This window comes from Lepisosteus platostomus, chromosome 3 (assembly GCF_059453375.1).
Source record: "Lepisosteus platostomus isolate fLepPlt1 chromosome 3, fLepPlt1.hap1, whole genome shotgun sequence".
NCBI classification, from domain to species: Eukaryota; Metazoa; Chordata; class Actinopteri; order Semionotiformes; family Lepisosteidae; genus Lepisosteus; species Lepisosteus platostomus.
Window position 1 is genome coordinate 59,545,641 of NC_142613.1, and position 14,117 is coordinate 59,559,757.

The following is a 14,117-nucleotide window of genomic DNA, read 5'->3' on the forward strand; positions in this document are numbered from 1 at the left end:
TCTGTCACATTGTAGCATATAGTATATCTACTATTCAAAATGTACTTTTCTTCCATTTTTGGTGCTTTTTTTCCTGAATATTTTGACACAATGATACCTGTATGTCTCAACGATTGAAGAGCATCTTCTTGATTACCAAACCTACTGTGCCAGGGGCATTGCTGTCAACTTTGATTTTATCTATCATCCTATAGCCTGTTGCCTGTAGCTCAGCCCTCACTTGGCTCCATCAGTACAGGTTATGCTCTGAGCATAATTTGGTTCCTATAATTCAGAGATTGCTGGTTTGTGTTTTGCGCATTCCATTAGTTGATTGTGACAGGGAACTCATATGGGCACACGGCTGAGTACTGCTGCTTCAAGTTTGGCCAGAGTTTTTCACTTTGCAACTTTGTGTTTGTGCATTGGAGTTTTTCGTATATCAGTGTGAGCTGCATCATGTCCTCTGTCTGTTTCCTTAACTCAGCTGTTTGTTCTGTGGGTTGAGCCACAAAAACAAGCAGATGGCCTATCAGAGTACATTCCAGATTATATTTATGTTGCCACCTCTTTTCTACCGCTAAGATAATTTATTATAATTAGGGTTTAAAGCAAAAAAGAACATTAGGTCCAAATTATCTAAAAAAAAGCCATATTGCCACCTACAAATAAATATGATGTTTCTCTTGTGCTTCTGGCAATTGTAAGAATCATTCTAAAAGCAATTTATGCAATAAAATTTTAAAATATGATGTGAGAATTTGTTTTTCCATAATTTGCTATATTTGTGAGACAACAACTTTGTCTTGACATTATGTGTAAATAAGAATTGACATTACATTTGAAAGTATAAATTATCCTACACTCTTGTATTAATTGCTCCAAAATATTTAGATTAGTTTCACAGATATATGTTACAGATATATGGAGGAACTGTAGCCAGCTAAGCCACCTACATGTAAAGTAGCAATTTTAAAGGTGCTGGGAACCTTCTCCCCTGAACAGGTTCATTGCAGGTTCAAGCAATACACACAAAAACACAGTAACCAAAACACAAAAATTCCACCACCCCCCAAAAAAAAACAAAAAACATAAGTGCTCATCTCCCAGATCTTTGCAGTGTTCTTGCATGTTTACTTCTGCCACACTAAAAAATAAACTCTGTGTATCCCTGTTTTCCTAAGACCTCTCCTGTGTCCAGTGCTCCTACTCATCAACACACTGGTCTGGTGATGGAGGGCAGGCAGACATACTCTAACAAGTGGGGGTGGGGGGTGGTTAAGGACTGACTTTATTCAGGAGACACCATGCACTGTCCCTTCCTCATTTGTCCAATGTGCTTCCTTTCTGTTCTCCTTTAAAGATCTTGTTCAGCCCGTTCAGCTTCCCCAACAATCTAATGCATCACTACTAAGAGTGTGGCAATCAATGGATGTTTAGGCAAACACCGTGTCCTTCAATCTTTGTTGATTGTTACTTGTCCTGCTGTTTGCGCAAGGAAAGCTTGGAGACCTTCATTAAAGGAATAAAACGGACACAATGAGAAAAAAAAAACCAGTCCTGACAAAAACACTGGCCATTATATGCATACTTTAATCAAACATAGTCCATGAAGCCTCCGACATACTGTATGCCAAGTGTTAAACCTTGATGAGAATTCTTTACCAAATACATAAAAGCAGTAGTCATCATTTTCATCCACAAAGGATCTTTATCAGGACATAATTGAAGAGAATGACTCTATTTTGACAGAGGAAATATTTGATTAATCAAAAGATTGACTAAGCACAGCTAACTTAAATGAATTGCAAATGAGGACCTAAACCTCTATAATAAAGATGACATACTATGGCTGTTTTTGCTATTGTTCTTGCCTTTTCTCATTTTATGATATTGTCATTATTATTATAACATTATAATATTATTATTTCTAATATAAATCATATAACAAATAGGGGGGTTACAAAAATGTTAAATATCAGGAAATAATATTTAATAATAACTAAGCCAATTAATCAATACATAAAGTAATAATCATAACCCCTACTTGTAAAGATTTTTTCAAGAATATACAGTATATGAGCTGTTGGTATAGTTAAAGGCACATGTGTTTTTTGTTCTCTGGCACAGTTTAGTGAAAACAGTAATTATTCTGGCACACTAGGTTAAACAAATATTTATTAACAATGATAATATACACTGAACAACGCACAATATGGACATATAACATACAACTTTTGCTAGCAAAGCATTGCAGAAGCCTAATGTCCTAACCACTCAGAAAAACTCCAGACTGTTAATAAGTATTCAAACTTTTATATAGCATCTACAAAGGACAAAATAAGAGAAAGTTGTTTTTCTAAAGAAACAGAATAAAACTTGTGGTTAAATCTCTCTTTTTGAAAACTTGGATGTTACAAAATGAATGTGAACCTATCTCCCTATTTTAAAAATGCACCAACTAACCCAGAAAGGTTGCTTTTATCCAAAGGAATGTTTACACAGGAAATTATGAGTTCCCTGAAAACCACAGAATAGCTCTGTTGACAAAGTTCAAATACTGGTGTTTCTGGGTGATCTGGACAAGAATCTCTTGCTTTCCCCTTGTCTTGCCCCTAATCTTCTTTTTCTTCCTTCTTTCCTCTGTACTTGTCTTTTTCTGTACCTGCATCTTTCATATGCATTCCTGGGCTGCTGATTGACACTTAGTCATTTCCCCAAAACTTCATTAACTAAGGTAAACACATGCATTGAAGCTGGAAATGTTGACAATGCCAGTTGTTTTATTTAGGTTCTTTAAGACACTTCATTACAATATTATTATAATATATAATAATAATATAATAATATTTACTGTGAACAGTTATTTGAATGGCTAAACTCGTCAATAAAACATATTGTGTGCTGGGGCAGCAGCTTCATGACAAAAGATGCAAATAGGCTCAAAAAATTTATCAAGAAAGCTGGCTCTGTGTTGGGGATGAACCTTGACCCCATGGAGGTGGTAGCTGAGAGGAGAATGCTGACCAAGCTCACAGCCATCATGAACAACACCTCTCATCCGCTTCATGGGACTGTTACTGGGCAGCGGAGCACTTTTACGATGTTCAAGGGAACGTTTCCGCAGGTCTTTCCTACCGGCAGCTGTCAGGGTCTATAACGCTGCCTAGGCTAGGACTGTTAGCCCTTTATTTGCTCGTCTATGGACAGCATGTTTGCTCCATTGTACTTTTTGGACAATCAGTCTGTATAAACCTATGCACATTTTGCACATATTGTATTGTTTTTACAGTGACTATGATCATCACATTTTGCACACACCTATGTATTTATTTTTTATTTATTTATTTTGTTGTCTTTTGTTTTATAACTATTCTGATGTCTGTTTTTGCTTGTCTTGGGTTGGACTGCTGTAACACATCAATTTAATATAATTTTTAAAAAAGTTTAATAAAGTATTATCTATCTATCACACACTTGTAAGGCCACATTTTTTAGTAAAGTATACCTCTATACCTTATTGTTCATCATGTTTTAGAAAATATACTGTATTGCTACAAAGTTAACCCAGCAGATCTCTTTAGAATGAAGAGTTAAACACAAACCAGAGGGCACAAATGGAAACTACTGTGTGTAGAAGTGTATTTAAAAAGATGAAAAGGAGGCACATCAGTAAGCAACAGATTGTGGGAGTCTGAAACAAGCTACAGCATGGTGTTGAAGAGATGCTCTCGTTTCTTTTTCAATAAACAGCTGGATGAAAGTGAGCATGTGAACCCATTACCTGCCAATAATCAGTCCAAAGGTTTACCCAGTACTCCACACCACCTCCATATATATGGGTAGAAATAAAAAAAAATCCAAACATAATTTTATATAGCTAAAAGTGTACCATTCAAATCAAAGTATTTTATGTTAAAATAAATATTAGAATGTTGTGCCTTATTTTGGTCACCACATTACAACAACAACAAAATATCTGGTATCGGTCTGACATTCCAATTGGTTTCTCCTTGTCTTTGTTGGAAAAGTTGGAGTCTCTAATAAAACAATTCTTTCTTTTGTACATAAATTCTTTACTTCATTGCTAAAATGAATTCTGAATTAATTCATTGCTGAATTATAATCAACATGTGCATCGGGGGGTCTATAGCACACACCTAACGTTATACCTTTAGAATGACTTTTGAACAGTCTGACTTACTTAATTTCAGAAACTCAAGATCTTGCTTACATTAAGTTCCTAAACCTGAATACTCATTTTAATATAAAGTATAGCACTGGACTTCTGTCTTTCCTGCACTCTGGAACAGTGTGTATCCACTAATGTTACTTTCGGCATCATCGGTTTCAGTTAACCATGTTTCTGTGATCTCAATTGTCATATTTACCTGCATAATTGCTTATCTCAGAATGGAACATGCATAAAGGGACATACCGTGGAGCATGTGAAAGTGCATTTAAAAATGAGAATAGGAGGCACTTCTTTATGTAATGGGGTGTGGGAGACCGTAACAAGCTATGCAGCCAAGCTCTTAAAGAGATTCTGTATTCTAGCTTCTTCCAATAAACAGCTGGATTACATTTTTGGATCATTTAGCGCTAACTACCTAATAGATAACATGGTTTGAATGCCCTCCTTTCATTTTAAACCTTTTTTATGTTACTGTACTTTAATTTGTATAATACATTTAAAGCCTTTTTCGGTTTTGTTTGATTTGTTACTGCAGTAGAATAGTTATTTGGGAAATGCTATTTAAATATTTAGATTTATACAGTATCCATTTCCAAAAATACATGTACAGTATTTGTATAGCATAGGTCTTCATAGAGTAAAGTTATTTAGTTTATCCCTGGGATGTCTAGTGGTTGTGCTGAAGGGCCATTAACAGTCATTTGTAGTAATATTCACAGAAGTTCAAGTGCTACAATTGAACTCGTATTCACAACCATAATAGTTTCATTTACTCATTCAATGATGTTTTACATAAGCACACAAGAATTATTCACACCCTCTTTCATGTCCACAGTTAAAACAATAAATAGAAAATGATTATGAATGATTAGGTATACCAGCTAAAAAAGGTAATTAAACTTAAATATTCTGAAGGAGGCAATTAATACATGTTCTAATAGGCAGCTTGTTGCATCTGTGGTATTCAAATAAGGTGACTCACTTTTCAATCTTTAATTGCTACATGCAATAATGGGACACCTGCATGGCTGTCAGAGACTTGCACATTGAGACAAATATACTGTGGGAGACGTGTTTCGTGTTTTCTTGAATTAAAGGCGTATTCTACTTTCATTCAGTGGACACATGAGACACTAGGTTACGACGGACCCCGGGGCTGAATGAAACAAGTCAATTTTATTCAGCAAAATAAGGCATTCCTAAAACTGCAATCCAGTCATTTATAAATTTAAACACCGTGAGGGATACATGAAAACAAAATATATACTTTCCTTCCTTTCCCTTTCCAAAAGTATTTAGTAAAGTTCTCCTAGAAAGAAAAAAAATCTAATGATAAATATCCCCAAATCCCTTCTATTGATATTTGTCCTGCTCATTAGCAGCAGGGTACACCTAATTATAGAGCACTGAAGTCTTCTCTTCAGAAGAGGTTTACGAAAGCCTGCTCTTATCCTTCTTATCTCACAAGGTTTAGCAAAACTGGAGTCTTTAACAACCTGGTTTATGCTGCAATACAGAAATAATGTTTTTAATAAAGTATTCTACTTCTTTACATGCTGCTTCTATGGGAAGAAGTATGGGGGGCAGGATGCTGCAGTTTATAAAACAGTGTTACAGACAGTAGTGGAATAGCTTTGCAAGTGCTGTGCTGCAGTTATAGCGTTATTGAGCTACAGTATGCCACAGTAGCTGCTGTATGTCACTGCTGCAATATAGGATTTTTTCAAGTAGTGTGTAGCTGCAGGTCCTATCCTTACCAGTGCTCTTTTTTTTTTTTTTTGCTGAGTAACAGAATAAACATTTTTTTTCTTGTCAGTTGAAATTGATGATGTCCGTTCACATGTTCATATGGTGTACGAACAGAAGCACACAGCTACTGTATAAACATTCCCTGAACAAAGGGTAATGGTGGTAATAACTTTGAACAAATACAGCCACACTTAAACAGCAGGTGTTACTGTATAATATAGTTAATTTATTGTCTAGCAAATATACCAAACACATAAACGTAAGAATTATCACTCAGAATGTTATCCTGTTGTACTGTATATGTCTAACACACAGCAGCGTGGCTGCTTAACCCTGAGGTCTGGAGATCACGTAATACGTCAGTCTATTACCCTGAACCTTAGGTCCTTAAGACCCCACGGAATCCTGCAGCAATGCTGTAGCTGTGTAAGCCATCTGCTGCTACCATTTATGTAGTTCTGGGTGAGAGTGACGCTGCTCCATTAATAGCAAAGGTTTTAATTCACCCAGGCAAAACCTGATCTTTCTTGTAGTAAGGGATCGAATAGAACATTCACTGGGAGTGCTTCCAAAATTATCAGAAAAAGCAAGGCAAGACACGATTAGGAAATAACCACGTCAAGAAAATGAAGACAGAGGGCACGCCAGAAGGAATCGAAAGGTTTATTAGTCCTGGCAAAGGCAGGGGACTGAGGGCTTTGAAACAGTTTAAAGTTGGAGATCTTCTTTTTACGTGCCCGGCGTATACTTACGTATTGACAGTCAACGAGAGAGGCAACCACTGTGAATTCTGCTTTGCAAGGTACGTCACTGTCATAACTTTCAATTAGCAATTAATTTAACATTACTGCGGCGGAGTGCTGAGAAAGACTGCTTGCTGGAAGGAAGTCATCGCAGTAGTTCGAGAGAAAGGCTTCCTGTTGGTCGTAATGGACTTTCAGTAGCTGATTACGAGTATGAATGGGGACCGTAGCAACAGAACGTCATGAAATTCAGTGCACTTAATACAAATAATTAAAAAATAAAACTATATAATTAAACACTACTTTGCTGAGGTCGTTATTTTACTACTCAAGTTACAGTTTGAACTGTTTTTAGTATTCGTGTGTTGACTTCACAACTTTCAGAAAATCACCATATTAGAATTAAAGAAGTATTAAGGATAACGTGTTAGGGGTCTGTAGGTATCGATGACTTTTACAATAACAACGAAGGAAAATGTGCGTTGCCCTTAGTCCTGGGGAATGCGCGGACCATTTTGGATAATGCACGTACGGTAGTACCTTACAGTTAAGATACTACAAATTATTAATTTAATCTTGTCCTTTTCCAATAAAACATTCTTTCATTTAGATGTGCAACAGCCATATTAATTATCTAAAAAACAGCTTAATTATTTTCAGTTTCTGGAATTTATCAGTTCACTTCAGCAATTATTATTTTCTAATTCGTTTCATACTCGTGTGAAGTTTTTGCATTTCTTGCGGTAGAGCAGTAACATCTGTTGCTAACTCAAAAGTTAGTCGATCAGATTTATGTCCAGCAAACCACTGGACAACGCTGGCACTTTCCTATGGCACGTTGGATGAGCCTTAAAATCTGTCAAACAGAAGTTGGCGGATATTAAATGGTGACGCATCTCACATTTTATTGCCAGGTTTTATGCAGGCTTTAACGGGAGGTTTATGGGTTGTTTTATTTGCTGGTTGCATCTTAATAGCTTATCGTTTTCAGGAGGTATTTTGGAAAGCATAAACAGATTCTTCTTTTGTCTTTAATATAGCATTGACTGTGGAGTCCCTTCTTAAAAGGCACATTTTCGAGTGCTCTGTAGAAAAATATTTTAAAAGTCCTGATATAAAAAAGGCTGAAATAGGTGTGTTTTAGTACCTTATACTCCACAATTCTTTATCTTTCATGAAAGGTAACTGTTGTATAGAAATTTGGATATGTGTGGCCTTCTGGGCATGGCTATGGGTTACATCAGTCTGTCCTTCCACTGACTGTTTGGGCGGTTGTCCATCTGAATGATCTGTAAAGGGACTGACAAAAGCATAACTTGAATTTAAGAAAACTACTTTTCTTTGAGACTGAAAGTGTATTGTTGCAAATGAGGGGTTACAATAATTGTGAATTTCAGGAATTGACTGAGCTCTTCAGTCAGTTAGTAAAATAATTATTCATAACCCCCAACTTGTAAGTGATTTCTCCAGAATATACCTGAGAGGTTGGTATAATTAAAGGCATGTGAATTCTCTGGTACAGCTTCAGTGAAAAGAGTAATGATCCAGGTACAAATGTTTATTAACAAATGACAAGGCAAACACTACGCTGCACACAACACAATATACAACACACAAGGTGCTATATTTACAATATGTACAAATGAGGTGTTTCAGAGGCCTAACATCCTAATCACCCAGAAAACCTGACAGCTACTAAGCTTTGAACTCTTAAATAATGCCCACAGAAGCCACAATAAGAAGTGCAGTAAACTCCCTTTTAATAAATATAATGCAACCTCCAGTTAAATGTCTCACTTTTCAAACCCCGATGCCACAAAATAAATGGGAGCCTATTTCCCTATTCTAAAAATGCCCCCACAAGCAGGAAAGATGTTTAGCTTATTCCTAGGAAACCCAAGTTCCCTAAAAACACAGAACAGCAAGCTCTCTCTAGCAAGCTTCAAATACTTATCTCCAATCAGGTTTAGTTTGGATGATCATGAAGTAGGGGCTCTCGCCCAGTGCAAGCTTCAAGTTCCATCTCCTCCTGCCTCCTCTTTTGAGGTCTGACCTTCTCCCTCTTCCTTTTCCTCTCTTCTGTGTTTTGATGTGATCTCATCTGGTGTGTTTCTGGACTGCTCATTGTCAATAATTTACCCACAGCTTAATTAACTAGGTAACCCAAGGTAAACTTTCCATTTGGTTTTGATCAGGGAACCCCTTACATCTCAGTTTTGAAGCTAGAGATGTTTACACTGCTAGATGATAATAACTTTATCTAAACTCTTAGAGACTCTTCCTAGTCACCTATAGCTGTAACAGTATTTATGCACATTAAACAGTTTTTTAATCTATGATTACTACAAAGAGTGGGCCAGTTGAGTTCCTATCTAGAACAAGGTACTAAGATACTTAAAATGGTTTTCACCAAAATGTTTTTGTTACTTTTCAGTAAAATCCCCCTTGACTTTGTTGTCGTTTCCCAACTTCTTCACTCTATGCTGTCAAAACATGATGCAGTGAGAGATGTAAAACTGAGGTTCATTCATGATCATTAAAAATCCCAGGGCATTTCTTTAAAAGAATGTACCAGTGTCCTGGTAAATTTCCCCCTTGAAAATTTACTAATCGTGATCTCCTACTGATCTCTATGTATGAATTGGCTTAATTTCTTCATAGCTGATGTGTGGCAAAGGTACTGGTGCAATTTGGTTGCCGTTGTATCATCCAGATGGGTGCTACACATTGGTGGTTGTGGAGGGGAGTCCCCACTGCATGTAAAACGCTTTGAATGGAGTGTCCAGTCAATATTATTATTAACATACAAAAGTCACCATAAGTGATCAGTAGGGCAGCAGGGCATCCAGACGCAGTTTGAGTTGTTTTCATTGGGTTCATGTCTGTGTTTTACGGTTAGTTATTTGGGGGTTTCAGCATCATACCAAACAGATGTCTTCCAGCTATGAAGAGAAACTACGAAAGACGAAACAGGCTTTCATAGTGTAATAAGCTTATAAATAAGCCATGAAGTGAACGGTTGTAATTCATTTACATAATTTTCTATAAATTTGTTTAGTCATGCTTGTAGACTGTGAGATAACTAAATGACTAAATAAGCTGCTGAAATCAGGAGGGACTGGCCTATTAATGCTGTCTCTATTCTGTTGCTGGAAGAGGAATTAGATGCAGTTTTATGTAAGGAGTTAAACCTGACTGCATTGCAGTGGTACCCTGCTCCTTTTCTCCATTGGCAGCTATTAGGACTGTAGCCTATTGATACTGCACAGAGCAGCTGTATACCTGTACATGTTTTGCTGAAGGAACTAATACATTTATGCAAAGGAAGTCTCAAAAAATCTTACAAGTACAATTTAGATATGCCTAATTTATGCTTCTTCTAAGTTATTCGAATCTATACACTAAGTAGGCTTACGTGACGGGAATGTTTAAAGACCCTTTAACTCTTGTGTTCAAACATAGACAGTTCATGGAGCTCAGCATCATAACAAATGTACTTATACTTCATCACAAATCTTCTACTCTATCTGAGAGTGCACCAAAAATATTCATACAAAAGTGTTAGCTTGTAGTTGCAGGAAAGGTCATATCCGAGCAGCATCTTTGGAAGTACAGTCATGTACAATAAACCAACGCATCCCAAATTGTTTGTCTCCAGTTTTGTCTTTGAATATAATGATCTAAGACATTTGAAGTAGAACATTTCTTTTTTTAACGTTTTGTTGTATCGTTTCACAATTTTTCTTGATTGTGCTTTCAGACCATTTTAATTTGCTTATTGCAAACGTCATGGCTGGTCGTTCACTGGGTTCTAGATTCCAGAGTAAATGCGTATCCTCGTTGGTCAGAGTAAAAAGCCATTCTTTTACTTGGTGGCAAGCATTTAGCAATTTCAAACTGGTTTAAAATGAGAATATTTATATAATATAATAATTCTAAGTTGAAAATAACAAATAAAATAGCCAACCTGATGTTATATACAGTATCGGTGCACTAGGAAGGTATATCAAAACTTTTAACTAGGTTATTAAAGTCTGTCTTCTTATTTATGTGAAATCCAAAAGGTTGCTAAACTTGGACCTTGAATTTGCCTTAAAACCCATGTGAATAGGTATTACACACCAAGTATTACGTAAAATTAAATGCAAGTATTGAATGTGTAAATTCCAATATATAAAAAACATACAAAGTTTACATTTTATTTGGCGGGGGGGAGTGGTGTTGTGGTGTATTTGAGCAGCGCACTTGGCCTACCAGCCCTCTTTTTTGTAAGAGGATGGTAAGTTTGGAAAAGATGGCAGTGCCTAGATTCTGGTTAGAATTTCTTGTTTAAGGCTTACTCAGAAATTTGAAGGAGACAAAAAAGCTGCAAGCTGGTCCTTAATATGCATTACGTTTCGGTGGAAAAATGTTATATATGCCTTTAATGAGTGTAAATATCTGTGTTTTACACACATTTTTTTAGGGAAAGGGAGTGTGTTCGTAAGAAAGCATATCAAACAAATGTGTAAATGCCAACGTAATGTACACAAGAGTCCATATTGAAATGCTGTTTCATAGTAATACACTGTAAGATCATCTGCCGGCCTGCAGCCACGATGGTACATAATCTATCATATTCTTTTCACACATTTACATCAAGTCTAGGTTGATAAAAACAATTAAATAATTACATAAATTGTTATAAAGACATGGGAATCTGTTTATTAACCAAAGTGTTTTTTAAGTGAATAAAAGAAACCATCAATACAAATTGTATACAATTGCAGTTTTTGACTGAAAGTCTCATGCATTAAGGTGTTGGAACCTACAGCGGAGCTACAGTATGTTAGTAATTGAAGAAAACACAGGGTTTGCTTTCAGCTGAATCACTGGGTCACAGACTACTGCTGTGCCCCTTCATCACCTAATTTAAAGTGAAAAAAGCCTTTGACTTTTTGCCTTAATGAATACAAATAATAAATAGCGCCTCAAAAGCAAAGAGAACAAAATGAGTAGCAATAGCGAAGAGCAATGCGTTTCAAGCACAAAGCTCAGTCGTGGGTAGCCTACATGATGAATCCTGTATAATCAAACTAGTTGTTGTGGTGGAATAACATCTGGTTTAGGATTATATTGTTTAGTTAAAACAATAAAATAGTTTGCAAGATAGTACAATAATCTGTGCATTAAATAGGTGGGAGTGGATGTTACCACCTGGCCTAAGCTTTTTCCAACCCTTTATTGTATTACAAGGTACAGAGGACTGAAACAGATGGTCTCACACTGTTGTATATTTTCCTCATTGTCTAGTAAATTGGATGTTTCAAAAATTGCCTTGGAGAGATTTGTTACAATGTTCCTGGGAAATAGCAATACTTTTGAAACAGCAGTTTAGATGTTTGCTAAAACTAAATCTCTTTGGCCAATTTATACTTTAATTCACTGTTTTCTTTTTCTGAAAGGAATGCAGTCTCATACAATACCAATACCCATAAACTTGCTGTATTTTGTAATTGACATGGCAGCTTTATAGTGTGAACTTCTCACATTGACACATGTCAAGACACACACCTAGGGATTTCCTGGAGCTGTGCTTTAAGAGATCTTGTCCATGCAGCTCCCCCTTTTCTTCCTAAAGTTTTTCTTGCCTTTTCTAATCTTGATTTAGCCCATTCCCCATTAAGGGATATTTTAAACAGTGCAGACTGATATAAACACTTTTGAGTGTGTGGGAGTGGGAGGGAAAGTGATGACATGCCAACACACTCTCTCTCCACTCACCATGAGGATCTCTCTGTTTATATTTCATGTACTTCACTAATATATTTTCAGCAGTAAAATGTAAAAATTGTCACTGGCTGAAAAACTATAACGTGACTCGATCTTCAAATTATCTAAATGCTTTCCAATAAGAATAATCTATGTGAGACTATGAAAGAGACTGCTGATATTTAGACCTACTGTACATAACGTTTATGCAACCTACATTAAATTAAAAAATGTGACAGTGAGACGCTCTGATATTTTTAAGGTGGCGTGCTGAAAATGTGTGCAGTCCAGCTTTACTGACACAATGTCTATGCCACTGACTGCAAGCCATCTGAAAATTTTAGAAGTTTACTGTGGAAAATCTATCCAGGTATTTTTCATTTTTAGTTTTTCTGTGCATTCTTATAGTTTTATCATGCCTAGTACTGTATGTGCTTTACTACAATGTGCTATGGAAATACCTTGGTATGCTCTAGCAAATTCAGCAAATATTCCTTAACTTAATATTCAGAAAACAAATAATGGGGAAATTATTGTTTTACTTTTTATTTGTTTTATATTTAATACTAATGAATGTGAGAGTTGAGGCTCAAAATATGATTTTTCTTGACAATAGATGGTTTTTAAATGGTTCATCTGCCCTCAGAGTGCTGATTCGAGATGCACTGAGGGAGACTAGCTGCCCATTTGAAACAAAACCATGAAAACAAAGAGGAAGCGCAAATATATTAAGGTTTTATGAATAATACCACTAACTGTGGTCAACCCTAAATTGACTTATAAAATGAGCCACCAAAAGAAATTTGTTACCTGACAAACATATCACTAGAAAAATAAATGTTGGAGGTTAAACTTGCCAGCAACAGAGCCAAATCCTCTTTAGTGACGAATCAAGGTTTTTCATGGATTACCGCAGTGGATGTCCTTGAGTGTGGTGCAGATGCATTGAATTATAATTCTAAATGTTGTGTGCAAGAGACTTAAGAGATTTTCAGGTGTGATGGATCAAGCAGGGGTGTCTAATCTCTACAGAATTGCATTCATAGTGGTTGGTGGCCTCCTGACTGCATAGTGCTACAGTATGTTGATCAGGCCCTGGAACTTCACCTGCTTCCCTTTTAAACCACTTTTGCCATTACAGATTCATTTAAATTCCAGTCTCACTGCTTACCTCCTGTATCCCGTACGTCCTGCACCACAAGTTGAATTTGGGGTTGTAAGCAGTTATTCTTCATTTCTGTCATACTGTATGAGTTTGTATCCCTCCAGGATCCTCGATCTCATACTGTACATTATTCCGCCTTTCTGGGGAAGGCTGACCAGACTTCTTCCCTCTGTGTATCTTCCCTGTGTTTTTATCCAACGCTCACAATTATCGATTATTTTGAGACTGCACACTCTTGCAACAGACACGAAATCTAGACACACTTTATACTACATCGCAGAGCATTCACTACCTCTTTTTCCTTATCTCTCGAGACACCTCTCATATCGGAGTATGGTGTACAGTATTTATTCCAACATCCTACCTTTCTCCTCCTATCCTACGCAAAGAAGTACCCTAGACACTGAAATATTCGTTCTGATACACTTCTTCTGTGTGTCTTATTCAGCTACTTTTGGCTTTTATCTGAGTTATCTGTTGAAGTACTTGTTACAACTAGAAATTTTATTTTAAATGTCTTATAGCATAGTGTTCT

At 36.4% G+C, this 14,117-nt stretch overlaps 1 protein-coding gene across 1 annotated transcript in view; it reads left to right on the forward strand.

Annotated features, from left to right (window-relative positions):
- Positions 1 to 6,346: 6,346 nt before the first annotated feature.
- The window catches only part of smyd2a (SET and MYND domain containing 2a), a 39,602-nt gene continuing 31,831 nt past the window's right edge, over positions 6,347 to 14,117 (forward strand). Inside the window, exon 1 of the mRNA XM_088626229.1 lies at positions 6,347 to 6,725. Coding sequence (XP_088482355.1) covers positions 6,550 to 6,725 — 176 coding nt within the window. The 5' untranslated portion in view covers positions 6,347 to 6,549. The remainder of the gene's footprint in view (positions 6,726 to 14,117) is intronic.